Source organism: Cucumis melo, chromosome 7, assembly GCF_025177605.1.
Source record: "Cucumis melo cultivar AY chromosome 7, USDA_Cmelo_AY_1.0, whole genome shotgun sequence".
NCBI classification, from domain to species: domain Eukaryota; kingdom Viridiplantae; phylum Streptophyta; class Magnoliopsida; order Cucurbitales; family Cucurbitaceae; genus Cucumis; species Cucumis melo.
The window spans coordinates 4,055,260-4,080,240 of record NC_066863.1 but is presented as its reverse complement, the minus strand read 5'-3'; the positions used below and the strand labels follow the sequence as shown (position 1 = coordinate 4,080,240).

The 24,981-nt window shown below is 28.4% G+C and overlaps 1 protein-coding gene across 2 annotated transcripts; it reads right to left on the bottom strand.

Moving 5' to 3' along the window:
- Positions 1–14,147: 14,147 nt before the first annotated feature.
- Positions 14,148–19,846, bottom strand: LOC103501804 (uncharacterized). 2 transcript variants are annotated; one of them, XM_008465503.3, is made up of 6 exons: positions 19,692–19,845; positions 18,997–19,098; positions 15,996–18,798; positions 15,495–15,611; positions 14,989–15,143; positions 14,148–14,631 (listed from the first exon to the last, which is right to left on the bottom strand). In XM_008465503.3, exons 2-6 carry the CDS (start codon positions 19,087–19,089, stop codon positions 14,458–14,460), a joined length of 3,342 nt encoding a protein of 1,113 aa, XP_008463725.2. In that variant the 5' UTR covers positions 19,090–19,098; positions 19,692–19,845; the 3' UTR covers positions 14,148–14,457. The 2 variants fall into 2 exon arrangements, with proteins under 2 accessions (XP_008463725.2, XP_008463726.2); XM_008465504.3 differs by lacking the exon at positions 15,495–15,611 and having other exon boundaries at positions 19,692–19,846.
- Positions 19,847–24,981: the final 5,135 nt, after the last annotated feature.

Sequence of the window (24,981 nt, the reverse complement as noted above, 5' to 3'; positions counted from 1 at the left end):
GACTTGTCCATTTTTCCTTTTTTAATAATGATGTGTATGTGTTATTATTTGTTAAGATATTGTATAATGTTATTGCAACTATGTTTAATTAAGAGACGTCTTAAAAAATATAATAAAGTGGCAAAATATTTAATAATTTCGAAAAACGAAAAAAATCTACAGATCTATAATGAAAAATACAAAAAATGTCATGTTATCAACAACGCGCGTAATATATTTGGTACACGATCATTTAGATTTGACTATTGTTTGGTATATAATCATTTAAATTTTTTGATCATTTAGATTTCGGTAATGAAATCTAACGATTTTTTTCAAGATTGTTTAGTACACGATTATTTAGATTTTGCTACATGATCGTTCAGATTTACCTAAACAATTTTTTTTGCAAGACGATCGTTTAGATTAGGCTACACAATCGTTTAGTTTTTTTACACGATTATTTAGATTTGGGTACGATTCTTTGCTACATAATCGTTTAAATTTTGCTATTTTTATACACAATCATCTAGATTTGGCTATTTTTTTTGTACACGATCCAAATATAAATAACGTTTTTTTTTTCAAGATTTTTTATATTTACTGTACAATCTTGAACAACCAAATAATAGTTTGAAAAAAAATAAAAAAAAATAGATTTTTAATATTTGATACACGATATTGAATCAAATAACAGTTTGGAAAAAAAAAAAGAGAAATAGAAGAAAGATGATGAAAAGAAAAAAAAATCGAATCGGAAGAGGAGAAGAAAGAAAGATAAAAAGAAAGGACAAACCTGAAATATTTAGAAAAATGACCAACTTCATAGGCTTCTTCATTTTGTTAGACAGGACGTAAATATTTTGTTTGTATATTTATGAAAGTTTCCCTTTAATTAAACCTATCAAATATTTGCCTTTAGTACTAATAAAAATATAAGAAATTCAAATCACAAACTTCATAGTTAGTAAGATACATTTTTTCTTAGAATGTTTCTTTTAGATGAAAATCATTTTGGATAAACTCTCCTTATATATATATATACACTAAAAACATTTATTTTTAAAACTAACCCGTTTATGGAAATAAAAAGAAATACGAACATCTTATTTGATAACAATTTGATTTTTAATATTTTAAAAGAAATAAGTTGATTCTAAACTATATTTGTATCGAAGAGTTTCTTTACTATGCAATCTACTTTTTGAAAATGTTTCTAAAAACCAAGTATAGTTTAAAAATAAAATAAAAGCTTTTCAAAATTTTATCTTTTAAAAAAATTGATTAAAGATGAGAAAAATGATTTTAAAGATTTAGTGTGAAAACAAATAGAAAATTTTAACTTTTAAAACTATAAACTAACTAAAACGGTTATCAAATATGGTCATAGATTCTGGTTTTTAATTTGAAATTTGTGTGTAGTTTTGTAAGCCTAGTTTTCAAAGGAACTCATAGGTACAAGTAATGGTCGTAAGGTTGTAATTTTCAAAAACTAAATGATTATCAAACACGATTATAGTTTTTGATTTTTGAAAATTCTACTTTTTTTTCTATGTAAAAAAATTTGAATACTTAGTAAATTCTAAAAAGATTATATTTTAAAAGCTAAAAGGTGGTATTCGTAGGGCTTAATATATATCCAAAACAAAAACAAAACAAAACATAAAATAGTAACCAAAAACAAAAACTATATATATTCACCTTTCGAAAAACTCTAATTCCTAATAAGACTTGGATTTTGTTTGATTCACCTTTTAGTTTTGTGTTTTTAAAATTTATGTTTGTTTTATTTTTTCTCAATCATTCTTACCATATTTTTCATCTTTCTAAAATAAATATGATTAGTGGTAAATATAACAATTAGATTCAAAGCATCGGTCATATATAACAATAATTATAAAAAATTTATAAATATATATAATAAAATTTGTTAGAGTATCAACGATTGAAATATATTATTAATAGACTCGATTATATTTACAATTTTTAAAAAAGTGTTGTTGGCACTATACAACTTTACCTAATTACCTAAAAAAGTATTTGAATTATTTCTGGTTAAATTCAAAAACCAAAAACAACTTTTTGGACGGTGTTTTCTAAACCTCGTTTAACAACCATTTGATATTTTTGGAAATCAAGCATTTAAACGCTATTTTCATCTATTACTTTCTATGTTCTAATGTCTATATTTTAACTCAGAGTTGTTTTCAAAATCAAACCCAACCATTTGAAACAAACTTACATATTTTGTGTTTTTGAAATTAAATTAGGAATTAACTATTTAAATGTTTAGATAGGAAAATCTGAAAACATGAATATATAAGAATTTATGGGGGAAGCAAACACAAATTTTCAAAAATGATTAGCTAACATAGTCTTTCATTTTCACTGGATTGTTTCAAATATAACAAATTAATAGAACTAAAATAATTAAAATATAGCAAAATTTCATATTTTATCGCTACACTATCCTCAAAAGGAATTTAATTTGTGTTAGATTTGCAAATTGTTTTAGAATCCTTTTATTCTAAACTGATTTCCAATAAAACTTTTAAAAATAATATTTACAAATATAACAAAATATCACGTTCTAGATAGACCACTTTGATATTCTATAAATATTTTAATTCGTTTTACTATATTTAAAGGTAGAAAACTATTTAAGATATATACAATAAAAAACATGTCTTAAAGTGATGATATATATATGTATATGTATATGTGAGAGGTTTAAATTGTAAAATAAAGTATTTGCAAAACAGCTCAAGAGTTGGCATTATTAGGCCAACCCTTGTAATTTTATTGCATCTATCTATCTCTAGTTGAAAATCACTTTAGCACAATCATAAATAAACATTGGTGGATACACATTTATTTATTTACTCTTTTTACGACAAACAAATAATGTCACCTTTTCCGTACAATGTCGGTAATAATATTCTTCTTTTTTCTTTTTTGATAAGATTAACGTTATTGTATAATGTACAAAATGATGATGAAGGTATAATTGAGTAAAAATTAATGAAAAATATACACTACTACTCTTTGTGTAGGTACATAACTATTTATAAGATCATAACAAACAACCCCATTTTTCTTTATCACCTTGAACACAACCAAATAACAGCATTGGAATGACGATAAAGTACTTCTTCTTCTTTTGCTTGGTTATTGTAATAATTTTGCTGCCATTTTTGGGCTTTGAATCACCTTCTCCTCCTCCTCCTCCTTCTCCAAGTGGCTTCATGGAAAGTTCTAAAGATGCATTAATGGCGAGTCTCCAAAGACAAGGTGGAAAGCCCTTTAAGGTGCAGCGAACCAGCCCTGGAGGACCCGATCAACACCATCATTGACGATCGGGGCGAAACCTAATGTTATCATGAACTACGATGATAATAGAATTAAATTATATATACAAAATATTCCTAAACTTTATAGTAGAGTTTGAGTTTCTTAATTATGTTTTTGCATTTTGAAAAGTTTTCGTTTTTAACTACTTTTTATCTTCTGTCAAAATAAAAAAATAAAAAAAAAAATCATCTACATATGGGATTGTCTGATGTGAATTGAAATACATGTATGGTATTAGGTATACAATATCATTCACATAAATAGGCTCAACGAACAATGAATGATTTTGATGATATATTTTTCATATAACATAGTTAAATGATGACAACGATCTTCTATGTGAACAATATCGTGTACAAATAATTTGTACAGATTAAGCAAACAACTTAAATTTTAGAATAATATTACAAAGTTCAAAGATAGAAATAAAACTTGTCAAAGCCAAGAATACTAATATAAGTTAACCATTATGAAATATGAATATGTGTGTTACCATCTATTTTAACACGATCCTACATTATTTTAATTAAATCCTAAAGAAAAGGTTAAAAAAAAAAATAAAAGAAAACATTTGTCATGTAATAACCTACGATCAAACTCTTTTAACTTTAACTAAATTACAGAAAAATGGATATAATTTGAAAAGCGATTACATATTTTTCTTCCTAGAATTCACATATGAGAAAATATTAAAACATAAAAATTCAAAAAGAAAAAAAGAAAAAAAAGACTAAATTAAAAAGCCATTAGAAAACACAAACAAATTAAAAGGACTAACTTTCAAGTTTGAAATTAAAATTGGAGCATGGGTGTGTTAGTTAGTGAGTATTACGGGAAATTGGGCCATGGGGACATTGAATAAATTATATAATACTCTATGTTTCTTTCTAAAAACTGAAATGCCAATACATACCATTTTGACTATACTTTCTTTCCTATATTAAAAAAAACAAAAAGAAGAAAGTTTACTATTTCTGTATTATGGAGATTAAAAGGTTAAGATGCTACCAATTAATAAATTAAAACTATGTTGGGATTGAATTAATTTTGTTTGTAGCAAACAACGACACAAGGTAGTGCTCCAATCAGAACATCACTATATTTCAGATTAGATAATACAAATAATTATTTTGCTAATAATCAATTGTGTATTGTTCCAGTTAATTAATTATATATAACCACAAAACATTATGCTAAAATTACAAAACTATATATATATATATATATACACTTTTTTTTTTCCTTTTTATTGCTTGCTAGCTAATATATACTATTTAATTTATTCTATACAATGTATACAGTAAAAGGCAAAATGTTTGCTTGTGATTGATTATTCAATTGATTCATTTTATTGTGTATTTGTTGTGGAAATGTAAATTAATATTATCCTAAGAAGATGTATCTTTTTAATTGAATTGGAGCTATTTAATCATAAACATCACATAATATAGTTAATCATGGAATTTCTAAATTAGCTTATGTTTTGATTATTGGTCGTCCGAGTAAATAACAAGGAATATTTAGAATGATATTTTGAAACAAAACGTATATAAGAAAAAGAAAAAAGAAAAAAAATTATAACACATAATACGATAATTCAAAATAGTTCCTAAACTAAACGAGACCAAAATAAAGCAAACATCAAAGGGCTTAGGTTGAAAGTGGAGAAACCGTCCTAGCAATATATTCCACTTACATAAAAGTTTGTGGGAGCTGACTTTCTCTAAAAGAAAGAAAGAAAAAAAAAAAGTCTCTTATTTAGAGAGATTTAATTTGTGACAACTAGAGAACGTTTACCACTTTAATTATCTTTATCAAATTTAGATTATTATCATTAAAAACTCTAATAATCATGCTACAATTTTTACGATTATCATAACTTGTTTGTAGAAGTCCAAAAGTCCAACTTTTCTCATTAAAAATTTAATGATGTAATTGTAAATTTTCAACCATCACAGTATATTTTAAGGAGATATTTGCAATGATTTATTTTGTTTTATATATATATATATATATAATACAAATTTTTTTACCTGAAAACATGTAATATTTGTTTGGCAAGATATATATATATATATATATATATATATATATAAGTGAGATCTTAGGGTGATCCGAGTCATTCCGAGTCATCAAAAATCCTTTGTTTCCACTTTTAAGCAGTTCAAAGCTTCAAATGGCCATCAAATGGTTTAGTCTTAAAAAGGCATGAAAAACAAATAATTATTTTCTTTGCTTATGTTAGCACTAAAAATAAGTAAATAAAGCAAAAATGTGTCCAATGGGACATATAACAGAATATATATATATATATATATATATATATAGCTCAGTTCACCCACCACCTTTAATTTCCAGTTACATAAATTTCTCATATAAATTAATATAACTTCATATCTATCCTTCTTCTTTCTTTCTTTCTTTCTTTCTTTCTTTCTTTGCATATATATCTTGCGTTTAACCCTATCCTATCGACTTAAGTTTTTTTTTTTATTACAATTCTTTTTGTTTTTATCTTAGACGGCGTCGTTGTATAACATATTTCAGTTTAAGCTTTTGTATTAATTAAGTGATAACAATCCTTAGCTTATATAGTTTAATAACAACATTAGTTTCTCTAGCTAATTAGTTTAATATCCTTATTCACTTAATTGCATATTGATTGTTTAAGCTTTTGAACTCAATATATGAAGATGGTTTACTAATAATTCAGCAACATATAGTTCAAAAGCCAAAGTATATACATATATATATATATATATATATATATGTATGTATGTATATTATGATTTTACAAAAACCTTAGCGTAATCATTTTCTCTCGATTATTGATTATTGATATTGATTGTCGCTTATATAACCTATTACTTTCGAGTTTTTTAGTTTCTAACAATTCAATAATTTATAAATAGGATCAAAGCCAAAGATTATCTTTACATGCAAAATTTTGTAACTTTGAGAGTCCAATAATAGTTTAATAAGGAAGTGATATATCTTCTATATAGTATATATAGAAATTAATAAAACTATTTTTGTATAATTTTAATTAAGATGCGGAGATTAGAATAACAGACTTCTTGGATCTTAGAATACATTAATATAATATAATATTGGTTGAGATATTATCTCTCAATAATATCTACACTTACTTATGTGACTCTTAAACTTCTGAGTTGAGGATATAGTTACGATATTAAGAAATCAAAAAATCGAAGATGAACATAAAACTAATTAACATAAAGTAATAGGAAATTGATTTAGAGATTTACGTATAATTTTAATAATGTGCAAACTAGGTCTTTTTCTTATTGAAATTTTTTTAGAAAAATTATATATATCAAGAGACCTTCTAAAGTTAGAAAAGCTTTACATTACACTTCTCTGAACCCAAAAACTAAAAACCATAAGTAGCACAAACAACATAAGATCAATACAATACACCGAAGAACATGTTATTTTATGTATATGAAAAAGAATTGCCGGCGGAGAGATGGTGGCCAAATGGGTTGGGAAAGCCAATGAGAGAAAAAGTTTTTCGTCACATCTTGACTTTTTAATAAATAAATAAACAAAATTGCACTCACTGAGAGAAAAAAGTTTATGTTTTTTAGTGGCCCCTTTTACACTTATCTTTGCTTATGAAATCTATATATATAGGTAATTGTATGAGTGTGTTATGAGAAATCCAACAAAAAAGAAAGAGAGGAAAAAAAGAAACAACCCTAAAAACAGAAGCGTGTGTTGTGAAGTTGAATGGCTAACTGTAGTGTAAAGCTGATCTTGTTTTGGGGTTTGGTTTTGATATTGCTCTTGTGTTCTTCCATTTCCGAAAGTCGTTTACTTTCGTCTCCGTCTCCGTCTTCGTCCTCGTCTTCGAATAAGAAAAACGAACTGTTTGTAAAGAATGTGGAAGAAATGTTGAAGTTTATCATCGAAGAGAAAGAGAAGCTTGGAAGGCATTTTGTGTCCAAAAGACTAAGCCCTGGGGGACCTGATCCACGCCATCATTGAATTATACATTTCTTTTTTCTTCTTTTTTTTGCTTTCTTTCATTTTACACTTTCAAGTTCAATGAAATCGTTGGATGAAAGTTGAACTAGAAATGGTAATAGAATGAGTTATGCTCAAATTAACATCGCCGTGTTTGTTTTTTTTTTTTTTGTCCTTGAGCTATATTTGAGAGAGAATAAATCTCTTGTGGGTTTTGTAAATCAAAGAGTGAGATGATATATTTCTATATATATAAATATACACCACATCGTTGTTTCCTCTTAATTTCTTTTGGTCTTTTATTTTCGTTACCACATATTTCTAAAAGAATTTTAGAGCGAAAAGAAATGTACGTTAGTGTTTGATACTCAAAACTCTATATCGTTCCTATTGATAATTAGTGATAGACTATATCATTATTATTAATAAACGTTAATAGACTAGATTTAGAGAAACTAAATCTAAATTTTATTTTATTTACAAATTATTTTGTACCAATATTTTAAACTTCATTGCTATATTTACAACTATATCTTAAAATTAAAAATGAATGATAATTGCGGCGAGCCGAAAGAGAAAGAGAAAAAGTATGTGAGAAATAGTGGTATATATATTGTTTGTTGATTGGGATAAGTATAAGAATAATTTGGTCAAAATGTATTGGGCTTTCATTTTCAAATTTTGCAACCCCATATTTCATGAGAGAAAAAACAAAGTGTGCAAATGCAAAGAATTTTGTGTGTAGTTTCCATATGATAATGATGAAGTCAGAAAATGGGAACAAAGAGAAATGAAAATGACATACACAATATATTGCTGCCCTTTTACATTTTATGACAACCTCCATCTTTAATAATTTCTTTGCTAGCTTTTATATATATATATATATATATATATATATATATGATGTGTTATTTTAGTAGGAATGGAACGAAACGAAATTGCAAGACATGAAAAGAGTGAAAAAAGGTCGGAACATACGAAATGAGTTTTATATTACAAACGAAACTCGAAACGTTTAATTCAATTAAATATGTGATTTTTATTACATTACATTACATAATCATCTCTTTATAGACTATTAAACACTCTTTAAATGTGATTGGGTAAAAATGTCTCTATCTATTCTTAGCGTAAATTATTATTTAAAAGATATATGTATTCGTGTCTAGTTTAATGACCATTTAATTTTTAGGTTTTAAAATTAATTAATCTATAAACATTAAGATTATCCATTAGTTTACTTTTGAATAGTCCATTTTATAAATATTTTAAAAAATAAAGTGAAGTTTTGAAAGAAAAAAAAAATAGAATTAAGAAACCATAGTAAAAAATTATAATAAGAAAACAAATATAAATTTCAATATGATTATTTCTTTTTTCAAAAGTGTGATATGTGTTTGCATAAAAAGAATTTAAAAAGTAAAACTTTTACACCTCTAATGTTTGATTAATGTTCATATCACCATTAATGTTTGCTCAAAAGTGTGTATATAAATATTTATTTATTTTCTATAAACATATGAGAATGGGAGGATTATGATATCATATATATATATATATATATATATATATATATATATATATATATATATATATATATATATATATAGTTTGGCAACTTTATTATAAATAAAAGTTCCCCCCATTAGTCAACTTTTTTTTTAATAGGCCATGGCCAAAATTTGGATGTTTGATAAAAACATTATTATAAAGTTGTTTGTCCTTCCTATCTTTGGAAAGATAAACAAAAATTGAAGAAATTAACCAACTAACAACGTGTCACGTTCTTATTAGTCAATTTTTAACTAGTCTTACTTCAACTTTATGTGTGTATATACATATATATACCTTTGTCGCAATCTAATAAAGATAAAGAGTTAGAATCAAATTTGGAACTTGTGATGAGATAAAAGAAAATAATTGACTCTATATTCGATAGAAATCGACCTACATTATAATTAGCTAAGGTATTTCTAACTTCTCACATCTTTCACTCTATTCTTTTCACCAAAATATACAAAGTATTTAAATATAGAATCAAACTTATCTACCAAACTACGTGGATTTAAGAGCTATAGACTAGCAATTGATTTCACTTCAATACAAAATTATAAAGTGAGATTTCATTTTTAAGTAGACGTAAAAAATTTCTAAGTCGAATATTATTATTTAGATAAATTGAACCATAATTTTTGAAGATATGATAGAAGAGAAAAGAAAACATATAGTTAAAGTAAAGAAACTAATCTATTTACATATAAAGTTATGTGATTATATAAATTAGTTTTAACTAAGCTATCTATATAAGTAGGAATTTTGATAATACATTAACATAAAGTTAAGGGATGATCCACAAAGCATATATTAATTTGATTTAGATGAATTTAAATGTAAAGTAATGAATCCAAAACCGACCAAAAAACAAAGAGAGAAGTGTTCAAAGTTATTGATAGTATTTCATGTGGACAATAAATAAAACTAAGTCGGTAGATATTTTATTTTATTTCTTTCTACTTAAATATATTCTCAATTGGACAAAACTATAAATATATTTATCCATTTTTTTTGTCTTTCCTTTTTAAAAGTGCTTCTCTCTCTCTCTTTCCCCACTGCCTTCTTTTCACATTATCCTCAACTTCTCTTTTTCTTAGCCACCTTTCAAGTTTGTTTTATCTTACCTTCAAACTTTAAAATAACTATCATTTCAATCCTTAAAACTTCAAAGTAAATAACCATTTTCACCACTTTATAAATTCCACTACATTAATTATTAATTGTTTAAACTCTATGTCTTAAAGATATATTTAATATTATAGTATTGCACGAACGTCAAACACGTGACATTTCAAATTATTTGTTTTAATATCATGTTAAATTATTGATTGACTTGCAAAGTTAAGTTGAATAATTGATAGGTGAAGGTAATTTAAATATTAATTATATCATCCAACAATGATAACAATAATGTAATTTTTTTTTTAATAATCAATAGTGATAATTTGACTTTGAGTATATGTATATTGTAGCATGTTAATGTGGGTGATTAGAGAGCTGATTATTGGACGAGCAAATATTAGATATAAAGATAAAATAGTGATCGATTGCAAAGTAAACATATATTTTGAAATTTCACAATGAAAATGAAACAAATTCGTATGCAATCGTAAAAACATAGATGTTGTTTGTTTTGAAGTTTAGATGTAAAAACATAAACTTAATGTATATGAACTAAAATAGTATTTAAACCATTATTTTGATATATTTTGTATTCTCGTATATACGTTTACGATACAAAATTGATAAGATTTAAAAAACCCTTAAAAGGCTAAATTCTTATTGAAATTTGAATATAAAAAAAAGTTCATCGATATTTAATATGCGTACGGCTGGATCTAATCAATTTGAAGTGAATTGATTTTGTTGAGATTAGTAAAATTAGAACCATCTTTACGTTTTTATTTAAATAAAAATGAATGAATATAATTTTTATTTGTTAAAATTTAGTGAGTGAATTAAGAAAATGGTTGAGGATTAAAATTGATACACACCAACTTCATAAATAATGTAAATTAGTTTGATTTATTGTTAATTATGATTGTTTTCTTTTCATAATTAATGTGGGTATACTAAAAAGTAGATATGATTGAAATAATAGGAAGAAAAGAATGCATATAATTATTCCACAGTTTAAGTGCTTAATTAGTTGTTAAACAAAAGTTGACAAAGATCTTCTTGCAGATTTTTCACTAAAAGTTAATTAATCTACATGTAAAGTTAAACAAAGTATTCAAAAATATATGACTTGACAAAGAGAACAAATCATGCTTTTTTTCCAACTAAATCTTTAAATCAATTTTCATTCTCTACCCATAACATCCAAAATGGTTTATTCCAAAAAAATCACCACATTTCTCTTGTTCTCACTTAAATCTAAAATAAATAAAAGGTTAGAAATATCATGAATATGTTATCTAATACTCTAAACCACCAAGCACAAATAATAGTTTTTTCTTTATAATAAACTATACAGTGAGTGAACCACGTTATATTTATGTATTGATTTCTTTACTTTTTGTTTTCTCTATGTTTCTTTTTATTATTGATTTATTTACAATAAAGATGATACGTATCATTTTAAGTTTAACTTTTGTATAAATTCGTTTACGTGACCAAATAGTTCAAGGCACAATTTAAACTTTTTACCTCATATGTATGCATGTTTATTGCAATATACGGATGATTGAAAAAGATCCCAAAGAAACAAAAGTGAATGTTTTATGAAGATGCAAAAGATATGTCATGTTCTTATTATTGATCTAACATTTAGTAATGGGTGGGTTTGGTAGGAGTGAAATCAGCCAACCAAAAGTTGATTGATCTGACTAAACCACAACCCCTCATTGGTCTTGATGGTTCTCTTCTCATCCATTTCATTGTCGTTGTTTAATTTTAACTTTAAACGTTGTATTCATTCGCTCTCTAAACTTTATGGAAAGAAATTTTAAGAATATATTTCTGTTTAACCTTTGATGGAATGAGGTTGTGACTGTGTTTTTTAGTTTGTCATTCAACCGTTGGACTGATTAGAAAATTTTTTAACTTTCTTTTCCTCTTGGTTTTCTCTCTTTTCCCCTTTTTCTGGTTTCATCTTTTCTAATATTGTCTAATTTTATGAGTATAATGTTCATTATTAATTATTATCATTAACTTATATATTCTTTTCATAATCTAAAGAGTTTTCATGAAAAAGCAGAAGCTAAAGGAAGGGTATAGCATTTCTTTTAGCTTCTTACTTTAACGTGGATGTGACTAAATATTTTCATGGAAGGGGAGATCATTACTTTAGCCATTAGTATTCTTATTTATTTTGTTTGGGGGGTGGGGGTCTCAAATATGGACATTTTACAGCTTCTCATAGCATCTCTTCATGTTTTCTTTTGAATTAGTATTTTATAGCCATCTTGTTTGATATGAAACTCCCAATAAACACACATGGCCCATGTTGTTTTAGGCATATAATATAATTCAAACTTCAAAATAAATAAATAAATAAAGGCAAACTTCTTTTCAAAATCCACTTATGTTCTTCATTTTCAACAGTACCTAATTCAGCTTTTTTAGTCTCATAAAAATCTCTCTAAAAAAAAAGTTGATTGGTGATCTCATGTACGGATGATTCAATCTCAATAGTGTGTTAATGCGGAATGACTCAATCATAGAAAACTAATTACAAACTCTTTCTTACATCATAGAGCAATCTACCGCCTAATATGCATTATCGCATAAGGACAACTCATCCATCGCAAAATGGTCGAAGTTTAACATGATTTTCATTTTTAATCACTGGTTTGGCCAACTATTGTTTTAAGAATAAAATTTCGATCGTGTTAGAGCTCTAATTATTTTACGATGGGAAGGACATCCCTAATATGAAAATACTTTGTCAAATGTTAGTTTTCATTCGTTCTTTAAGATTGGATCACATTAACATATCCCAAAATGGATCATCTATACAAAAACCTTTGTGATTGTATACCTGTGAGGTTCATAGGTCCTTTTCCAAGTCTTGTGTTTCTCTCAGATGCAGAAGTACTAACAAAGTTGAGAAGAAAGAAAGTCATGTCATCATCACATTTATCCAAAATGGAGAGAGATCATCATCAAGGAAAGAAAAGAGAAGAGAGAATGGATAGACTATAGAGTAAGCTATCACTATAGTGCACAAGGGAAATAACTAATACAAATGCATAGAGTGTAGAGAATGACATAGATGGATAAAACCAGCTGATAAAGTTTCCAAAAAGGTGAGATAAAAACTGATGTCAGCTGCTTATCTGATTTCCACTACATGTGAATACTAGGTTGGCAATCAGAACCATACTATTTTAAGTGGGAGCTTCATCATGAACACTCACAATAACTTATGATTCAGTCACATTTATCCCCTACTACTATGTCAGCATATCAGCCTTTGGAGAGAAGGAAAAGACAACTCTTTTCAAACTTACTACAGCGATTCTCATGATCCAACTCTAATAGTACTCTATTGGATGACCCTATCAAGCTCTACACTATTGAATCTCAAGAGGATATAGCTAGTCCACTACCTTAACAAAGATATAAAAAAACTGAATCCTGATTGAGACCGTTAAACAAACCAGTCTTTTCTCAGTCGGGTAAAAACACAGTGATAATCTTTCATTTCAATGACCGATATTCCTACATTCATGTGATCTTGAGTTTTGTTTTCGAGTGATTGGAGAGAAATAAAAGTAGGAAAACTAGCATCTAACAGAATTTGGCATTAAAATTGAAAGAAAAACTATTTCATGGAGAAAGTGAGGATAACTCCACAAATATTAAACTCCACTCTTTACCTCAAGGTCAGAGGTTCAAATCCCTATATTCCACATGTTGTACTTCTGTTCTAACACGAAGAGACGGAACAATCATTCCAATCAGATGCCAAACTTTGTAGTAAAAGTTCCCAATAACAATAAAGTATACAACAGAACCACAAAATGCAAAGTTAGGATTACCGTTTGTAACTTTATATTTCAGTGACATCATTCTATCAATTCTGAAATGACCCAATTACCTTACCAGTCGTCTTCAGAGGAGCAAAGAATGGGAACCTGAGAAATAGAGAGTGCATGAAGTAGAATGGGATTTTGTCCAAGTGTCTGGATGGGAAGAAAGAACAACAAAAGCACTTCTAATTGCTGAACTCAACAATAAGAACAAAGGATATAATAGCGAGTAAAAGAAAAGGTCCACAGATTTCCTTTTCAATTTAGGAGAGAGAATATCAAACAAAGAGCAGATCATTCCCAACCAGGGAAAAAAACCAAGACAGCTTTATTTACCAAAGATATGTATATTTAAATAAATTAATTAATTAAAACATTTAGGTTTACAGCCCAGAAAGAGTGCATTATGTGCAGCAAAATTTATTACAACTCGTTTATTTCGGAATTTCCAAGGTTACTTATGCTGGTGTCATGCCCTGCAACAGATAAGGTGACTACAGTAGGGTATTTACAGACTAGCTTTCTCTTGATCTCCAGCACAGAGGATTCTCCTCCACCTGAAAACAATATTGATTGCAGAGACCAACTAAATTAGTTGTCTTATTTACAGGAGCTCCCACTCAGAGTCAGATAGATAATTGGTTGATGTATTCTCCTTCTCCAATTTCTGTGAACTGTTTGTGCTGAATTCCATATCAGTATCTCCATACCAGATTGCTAGTTGTTCATATTCCTTTGCCAACCTCTTTTTGGAAGTAAAAGCATCCTGGATTCTCTTCTATTTTTCAGAAGGTGAAGAAGAATAAATCAGAAACAAAAGGTAGAATATTTTAGCACCTTAGATACTTATGGAGGGGGGAAATGGACAGGTAAATATAGTGGTATTTCATAAGACGAATTTGATGTTCCCAACTCGCAATAAACATGTTACTCATAGTCCTGCATTTTGCATTTTAGTTATAAACTCTTTCGTACTGTTTTTTTATGCTCAAGTTGGAGTTAAACATTGTTATCATAAAGAGAAAAAGGTGTTTCCAGGTCTTAAACGTCTTTCAACAGACTTAAAATTGATAGAGGCTCATATATGTAACTTTAGATGTTATATGAAATGAAAAGTTAGTTGAGGGAGAAAGACCTTGTAAGAACGGAGCTTTTGGGTTCTGCGAGAGACAGCATGGAGAGCTTTATAGTCAAGAACGTCACACTCATTTTCATGGGTCACTTTATGTCCCAAATCCACTGTTTCCATTTCCGCATCCAAAATATAGTCGCTGGAATCATGTGGACAACCTGAGAAATGTTATTAAGATCATCGTTTAATTCCTAATGAGAAAGGAAAGGAGGGGAAAAATTAAAAGATAAAAAGATTCCCCATCAGTCATTTTTGTCACTTATGAAGTTTCAAGGAAAACAAACTAAATAGTTCCTAATCCTAATAGTAAACAGCAAATCTCTTTTAGTTCAAAAAAAGTGTGATACGATAGGTAGACTTTGATTTTAGCTAATCATTACCGAAACAGACAAGCAACATTTTCATCTACTATGAAAATAGCGTAAATATGAACTACCACCTTGTCATGATAATTATAGATAACAACAGTAAATTGAAAGATTAATATGAAAACAAACTTAGGGACACACCTACAGTAGAGAAACTTGGATTCCCAGAACTAGTAGATTTGGAAATATCACCCTGCCTTCTAGTATAAAATTTAGGAAGAAATGTCGTATCATTGGCTCTTGAAGCATGAGTCTCAGCTGAGTCATGAATTGTTTAAGAAAATCAGAAGAAACCACGGATACTTATCCTATGACAAATATTTGATAGTATGAGGTTTCATCTAAAAACCAATTGGCAATGAGAGGAGTAGCTCATCTATCTTATAGTGTGAGTCCCTTGGTTTTTCCAATATAGAATTCTCAACATCTCAACATGCCCCTCAAGATGGTGCCTCTTTGGGTTCACCAATCTTAGATCATATATCGATTTGGGCTTAATGGACTCTAATACCATATTTGATAGTATGAGGTTTCATCTCAAAACCAATTGAAAATTAGAGGAGTAGCTCATCTATCTTATAAGTATGATTTTTCCAATCTGTGATTCTATACATCTCAACAACAGAAGATAAGAGTACATACCTAATGATTCCATTGATGATAAGGAGCTTTTGGAGGAGACAAGTTTCATATTTGAAGCGTTGTTTCCATAAGATGGACTATTGAATACTTCAAACGATGAACGAGATCTACATTCAGTGTGTGCATTGTGTTCAACAGGTTTTTCATGGACAGCAGTGCCACTAGAAAGGTTGCTGAATGAACGTCTAAAAGCAGAAAAAGAACCCTTTGCTAGGGGTTTCAAAGAGGAGACTGGCTGTGTCTCTTCCACAGTTTCCCCATTAGTTAAAACTATTGAAGCCTGTTTAGAAGAAGTAGCATCTACAGCATCAGAAGAACAACCAATTCCATTTTCCAAGTACTTAAAAGTTGTCTCCATCGTTTGTGAAAAACCAAGTAAATTGTTCTCTTCCACAGTTTCCCCACTAGTTAAAACTATTGCAGCCTGTTCAGCAGAAATAGCATCTACAGCATTAGAAGAACAACCAATTCCATTTTCCAAGTACTTAAAAGTTGTCTCCATCGTTTGTGAAAAACCAAGTAAATTGTTCTCTTCCACAATTTCCCCACTAGTTAAAACTATTGAAGCCAGTTCAGAAGAAGTAGCATCTACAGCATTAGAAGAACAACTAATTCCATTTTCCAAGTACTTCGAAGTTGTCTCCATCGTTTGTGAAAAACCAAGTAAATTGTTTACCGAGAAGTTGGAAGTTTGCTCTTTATGGATCGATTCAACATCTGCACAATGAATCAAAGTTTCCTGTAGACCTCCATTTAAGGTCACAATGTCCCCTTCAAATTCATTACCATAACTGCATAAAGTTTCCTTGATTGACTCTTCACCACAATGCAAAGCTAACTCAGTTGATAATTCTAAATTGGCCTGTTCTTTACAACTTACATCTGATGCTTTATCTATTAAAGCTTTACCATTCTTCCCCAACATGACCCCACTCTTTAACTTTAGAAAAGAATCATTTGAAACCAAAGAAACTTCTTCCTTTTTATATTTTGTGCTGCTTGATCTGCATCTTGGCTGGTTCTTTAAAGGATAATTTGCATCATGCTCCAACTCCAAGATGGTATCATTTTTTAAACTTTCATTGGAGTGTTTAATGGTCAAGGCATCATCATTCTTTCTAGCAAGTATCTCCGTCCCCAACTGCAGATGATTTCTATCAGAAACCATAATATCTTCTTCGTTGGTGAAGCTAATTCCATTTGCATGCCTGGGTAGATTCAACAAATGACTTCTAGGATCATCCTCAAAGATAGCACCCTTCAAAGAACTCCTATCGAAGTCTTTATCCATCACGACATGATCCATCTCGCCCGAAAGCACCACAGATTTCAAAAGAAAATTAGAATCATCAGCTTCTTTACCCACAAAGTTTGTCCCACTCCATACATGATTAGGATGGTTTTCATTCAAATGATCGGCAGTGTTAGATTCCATGGTGACAGATTTCTTTAGAAACTCATCTGAGCTTTCATTTGATAAGTTGCTGTCATTCTTCCATGAGAGACTGGAAGATTCCATTGGTAAATGAGAATTATCCAGAATAAGAATTGCTTCATCATTTGTAACTTTAACTTCACAAGATGTACAATTAGCCATATGCTTCAAAGGATCACTAGCATTGAGCTTCATGGTGCTATCCTCTTCAGAACTCTTGCTTTCATCTTTATCTGTCAAAACCCCACCATTGTTCCCTACTAAAAGTACATCATCCTCCAATTGCATATCGAAGTCATCACAAACCAAAGAAGCTTTCTTATTAGAATCATTAATTTCAGTACTTAGAATGCTCAATGAATGACTCAAAGGATCGCTAGCAGTTGACTCCATGAGGGTAAGCTTATCTCTCAATGAGTCATCATTTTTCTCTGACAGTAGTTCATACATATTTTCTTCAGAACTCTTACTTTCATCTTTATCTGTCAAAACCCCAGCATTGTTCCCTGTTAAAAGTACATCGTCCTCCAATTGCAGATCAAAGCTATCACAAACCATAGAAGCTCTTCTATTAACATCATTAATTCCAGTACTTACATTGCTCAGTGAGTGACTCAAAGGATCACTAGCATCTGGCTCCATGAGGGAAAGCTTGTCTGTCAATGAGCCATCATTTTTCTCTGAAAGTAACTCACTAAAAGTATTTTTTTTAAAACTCTTACTTTCATCTTTATTCGTCAAGACCCCATCACCGCTCCCTACTGAAAGTACATTGTCTTCCAATTGCATATCAAAGCCATCACAAACTGAAGAAGCTCTTTTCTTAATATCATTAATGTCTGTATTTACATTGCTTAGTGAGTGATTCAAAGGATCACTAGCATTGGACTCCATGAGGGTAAGCTTATCTGTAAATGAGCCATCATTAGTCTTTGAAAGTAGTTCACTAACGGTATTTTCTTTCATGCTCTCATGCAAGCCTTTATCTAAAACGACACCGTCATTCTTTTTCAAAGTTAAATCAGCATTCAACTCAAGAGCCGAGTGATTGGGAACTTGAGCAACTTCTTCATTTACAAAGGGAACTTGACAAGATGCTTGGCTTCGGTTATCTATTTGATCAGTAGAACTAGTACCATGCCCCACAGATGATTTATTAACAACATTACTTGCAGCTTTTCCTTCGTTGTGTGGCGGTGACCTGAAATATGCATTAACTGGAACATGTCCCCTCTGAGCCAGTGCTTTAGCTTCATATTTCATGGGATCCCCTATAGGTGGAAGTACACCTTGAACAACTTCAGAGTATAACCTCTTCACATTTGCACTTGCTGAACTAACCTGGTTTTCGACATATTTAACCTTATCCTGTGCATAAGATAAGTTTAAAAGTTATTCTTACTACACAAAAAAAAAAAGAATCAGATTGTAGTGACAAGTTACTCATTTGCATGATGAACCAGAGAATAGAGCCACATAATCAACTCAATAAGAAAGCCATCACATGAAATCCTTTGTCGAAATATTGGATCATTAAATGTAAAAAGGAAAAATAAACGAAGATACCTGGTTTATAATATTATCCACTTCCAGGCAAACTGCTTCGAACTTTTGGAACATGTTTCCAACCCATGATATACCTTTATGTTTCAAATCCATTTCATTCACCTGCGAGAGTCATAATCCTTAAAACCAAAGAAACGGTACTACAAGACTCGTAGAAAATACCAAAGTAACCCATTCTACTATCAGGAAGCCCAAATTTCTTGACTACAAAAACAAGTAGGTTTGAACAAGAATAACACCTCACTTCTCCCCAACTCCATAAACGTTTTGTTTAATCATCAGTCTGACAACCACAAAACATAAATAACAGCAGAAACAAAGCTTCCTTTCACAACTATGCTAGTAATGATTTCATAATCTTACATTCTCCCATTTCTGTAATTTGATTAAATTCATTCAAACTTATTAAATAAGACTTCAAAAAAAATCAAAAAATAGGAAAGACCCTCCAAGTTCAGTGTTCTTCAAACGATCAAAGCTCCAAAATCAAGGTGGGGTGAAAATATAGAGATTGTAGCGACGTAAGAAATGTATTTTTTTAATTTTGATCAACAGAATCACATTGTTTTCCAGAATTCAATTCAACAACTAAAAAGAGAAAAGAAAAAATCAATATTTTTCCAACATTCACACAAAACGAGCAGCGGAATGAAAAGGGGTTTGCGATCAACAGAAATAAAAGAAAAAAAGAGAACCTGAACAGGCTGTGGAGGTCTATGATCATAGGATTGGATGAATGTTCTTCATCGGCAGCTGTCCAGGAACAGGGTTTTAGTTTTCTTCTTCTTTTTTTTTTTTTTTTCTCTTCTTTTAAATGAAAATATTTGAGAGGTTTAATCCTTTAAATCAAAATCTTATTTCACAATTCATATTAAATTTTAAAACCACATAGAAAATTAGTTTTTATAAAAACAAAAAATAGGTTGTTGTTAACTTTAAATATTTTAAAAATAAGAGATTTTAACTAATTATAAAAGAATATTTAGATGCTTTGTTTGTATCCCATCTTTTCGAATATATAGATTTTAAATTATACCATTTTAACATTTAAAAAAAAATTAATAATATATAATGAAATAAAAATCTATCAAAGCAAAAGACAACTACGTGTATATATATACACACACACATGAGTACAATTTCCCATACTAAATCAATAGTTCCAACTTTTTTATTATATATTTTAATTTATATGAACGATATATATCATAAATGTGTTGTTAAATGATCTCTAATGTTCATGCTACTTAAAAATAGAGTACAATCTAATTCAAACCTCGATTTACTTTAGACATATGTGTTTGAAGTTCAAATGTTTACTTCTAATCTTCTTTGTTTATTCATTTAAACAAATAGTAAAAACAAAGATTTTGAAAAAATCTCAAAGCACCAAATGATTTGTTTTAGATCATCTTATGGACTAATTTAAATCATCTTATGGATCAAAATTATAAAATAATATATATGTATATCTGTTAGAAAAGGTAATAATGAAAAGGAGAAAAAACAAAAAACAAAACCAACAATAAAGGATGAACTTCAAGTAATACCTTACACCTTTCCCAAATGAGAATGTTATAATTTAATGGCCATGACATTTACAGATTTGATAAATAACAAATTTTCAATTGTTATTCTCTTGTTTGAGGAGCGGATAAATTTTATTTAATTACTATTTTATAAAAATGGAACGTCCAAATTTAGAATCATATTATTTTGCCGTTATCTCAAAGTGAAGATGGCATAAACTAAAGATAGGAGAATGCATGGTCGTTTACAAATTACAGCTCATCGATTATATTTATAGATTGTTGTCCTTTTTGCAAAAATCAATATTTTTGTCATTCATTATTGGATGGAGATTCATCGTGAAGACTTGCAACACCTTGCACAAAATCGAGCCAAATACGAAGGCACGAGCACAAGGTAATATAAGAAATTCAGCACATAGAAACAAACAAAGAGAATACATTGTCATTAAACACGAACACAGGTTATGTCTTACTAAGCCATATGTGAGAACGTAAATTTTTTAGATAAACTTTATTACACAAATATGTTGGTTTCGTTGTGCAAGAATTTGACAATTATCTCTTAACGTGTAAAAGAATGGGTAAACTAATCACAAATTAACGAGTAAATGAAGGTCAAAATTGGAAGAAAAGTAAAATAATAATGGATAAACTTCGTGCCACATCTCAAACCATGGATTTTCATAAAAGAGGCAAAGTAGATGTTCAACTAATCACCCCATTACATTACAAAATTAATTGTTTAGTTCACACGTGCCAAATCACTAATAGTATAATTCAAGACCAATTGAATTGACGTACTACCAATGGAAAATCGAAAGGACATTCGTAGAACCATTGAAACATTTGACACTTGGTTTTTTAGGTGTGTTTGACAAATAGACCAGAGTCATTAACTTATTAGCTCCATTCCTAGTTTAGGGTTTCTTACCCTCAATAACAAATAGATATACCTAATCATAAGTCCAAAAACCACTTCCCAACTGTTTAAAATTGTGATAAAGTTTTGTAAATAGACAAGAAGAAGTGGTTATTCATACAGAAACTACATGAAGAATATGGGAGAAATAGAAATCGGTGATCATTTATTAGACTAATTTGGGGAGGGGGAAAACCAAAAGCATATTAATTATTGTTGACCAGCTAGTACAAAAGTTCAATTACATGATTTCTTTCTACGACCACTTAGAAAAGCACAACAAATACATTTACCAAATCAAACTGGTAGATGCCATTCTACATAATCAGATGATATGTATAAAGCATATGCATGTAACAAGATAGATTGAATCAAACACTATCGGACACAACGTCTAGCTTGTGTTCTCATATTCCATCCTTTTTTTACTGTCAAATACTAAAATATCTTCCTCACTTGTTATAGCAACAAAAAATTGAATTTGTCAAAACTTCATGCGAACTTTGAAATTAAAATGCATATGCCTATTGAAACTATAACTCTAAACCCTAAATCTAAAATATCAAAAGTTCAATTACTAGATTGGCAATTTAATTCATTTAGAGGCTATTTATTGTAAGATCCCTGATATTTGGAGACTTTTTAGCACCTACAATCCCTACTGAATGGAAGACTTTTGGATGTCCTAATAACTCTGGCTTGGGTTGAATTGAAATTTTTCCAACCCTCCAACCTAAGACCCAACCCAATTTAAAAAAGTTCATTTTTTTCAACCCAATCCATATAATATAGATTGGGTAGTCTAGGTTATTGGATTATTTGGATTATTCGAATTACTTTTACATCCTTAGTTTTAGATGTCTTAAATATATATAAGTTTTCCCGATTTTCGAGTTGAAGACATCCTATTTTATATTTTTGTCATTCTTTTTTTCTGTTTTTTATTATATACATACATATATATATATATATATATATATATATATATATAAATTCTATATGAATCTTCATTTGATATAATTAAAACAAAAACCGTCAACCACATATATAATTTTTTTTTGTTATATTGTAATTATTATTAACTTTAGCCAAATATTCAAATTGATTTCAGAATATTAAATTATGGTTTATTATTTTGTCGAAAAAGAAAAAATAACATATAGAAATAATAATATAAATGTTATTGATTTAAAAATAAATTCAAATCCATGAAAACAAATATGCTATATATTAGTTAAGATTATATGAAATAAATTAACAAATAGTCGTAATAACATTCTTCAAATATTGCGTGAATTTAAAATATTCACAAGTAAAAATTCTAAAAAACAAACACAATAATCAAATTATTTTTATGAAACAAACATTGTAATCTATATATATAAGTATGGACATATTCTGATTATATTATGGTTATTGTACGTATCAGAAAAACAAACTGTCTGTTTAAGTGCTATGTTATATATTCTCAAACCTAAAATCTAAACTAATTAGAATTACTACTAACTATGTTTTCCCACAATTAATATAAAAGGAAATAAATAAATACTACGTTCCAATGGATTTTATTCATCTACAAAGTTGGTGACAAATAATGGCCACATAGCTTCAACCTCATTCTGCCTTCTACTTTGTTTTATTATTTGTTAGGATTGCACATAGAATTGACGTTTTCTTTTTCTCCTTTTGTTCTAGAAAAGCATATGGGAATGGCATTTTTATTTGAGATTTGAAAAATAAAATTATAACTTAGCTTTCCATTACTTGACTAGCGATATCAATGTGATATGGATGTTAGCTAATTAGATCAAAGCTCTTGAGATCGTAACACGTTATTTGTCTTGATGTTTGAACACCCCATAAGATATGACTATTTTACTTAGATGTTGTTAACATGCATGCAATTTAAACATATTAATTCCAAAATTTAAAAGCTATGTTAGGATAAACTTGATAAAAACTCAAATATCACAACTCAATTTGTCGGTAATTGAACAATTGAGAGGTCTTTGAATTTAAACGTAACAATATTATTGTAAATCGGTTATTATTGAGTATATGTTAATATATTAATAATCAAATAAATTTTATGTATTTTTTTATATATTGTTTTAAGGAGAGTTTTTTTTTTTACCTAATTTTGTGAGAGTTTATCCATTATTCTAGAATGAGAGCATTATCTTTCCTTTAAGCTATGAGTATTAATAAAACTTAAAAAAGTGTATGGATTTTTGTAAACAACTCATTTATTAAAGTTTAAATGTATTATTGAAAACGTTGAAAGTTTATGAGTATTTTTCTTTTTAAATAAATATTAATGTATCAAAAACTTCATTAAAAAAAACAAAACAATAGGGGTTGTTTTTATCAAGTTTAGAATTTACATCCAAATTCTAAACTTTGTACTCATTCTTATAATGGTTTCAAGTAAAAAAAAGAAAAAGATAAAAAACTGCTCCAACCTAATTTCCAATCCCATGATTTATGGATCAAAGTCACTCATACTTTGGGTGCCATGTTCTTTTTATTTATTTATTGTTGTTTTATTCTTCATTTCTATAGTATTTTTTCTATTCAAGTAAATTACAAAAGTCACTTTTTAAATATAGTGGTAGGTACAATTATACTTAAAATTTTTAATATTAAAAAAAAAGTCTCATATGTAAGTGTTAAAATCGGACACTCATACCTACACAATTATGTAAATTGTAATAATATATGAGTCTAAGGTTAAAATATAAAGGGACCATAACCATTTTTATCGTTTTCAAAATCACCTCAAAATATGTTCATAATTTTTCAAAAACTAATTTTGATAATACGAAAATTGCAATAAAATGTAAGGTTAAAAACTAAATGAATTTTTAGTGATTAAAAATATGTTTTTAAGAACGATAAAATTGTTTTTGAAAATTTTAAATTCATTTCAAAACATAAAATAGTTTTAATATAAGTATCGAAGGTTGACTTGGGACGATTTAAAAAAAATACAGCGGTCGAATTTTTATTAAATAATTAAAAGTACCTTTTTAAAAAAGGCACGTTTTTTCAAATTTCTAAACCCATCTTTGATTGGGGGAACATATGTCACAAAAATATAAATACATACATAACATATTAAATGAAGTATGAAAAAAGCTTCGAAATTTGACTATATAAATCTTGTTTTTTTTGGTTTGGAATATACTAAAACAATTACTTATTAACAAAACTACAAAAAGTGCAAATATATTATTTTAACATCAATCACTTAAAAGCATCATCTTTTTTTTTTTCCCCTTTTTCCAATAATTAAGAGTCAATTTTCAACTTAATTACAACAAGATGTCCTTAGTGAGAAATATAAAATTTAAAAATAAAAGCCACAAATCTTACCTCACTTTTGAAAAATAAAATTGTTATGGGATCAATAAAATGATTTTATTTATAAATAAATGAAATAAAAAAAAATAGAGTGGAATTACCTCCAACAAATTTGCTAAATTGAATGAAATACACTAAATTAGATATATAATGATTAATCAAAAACCTAAA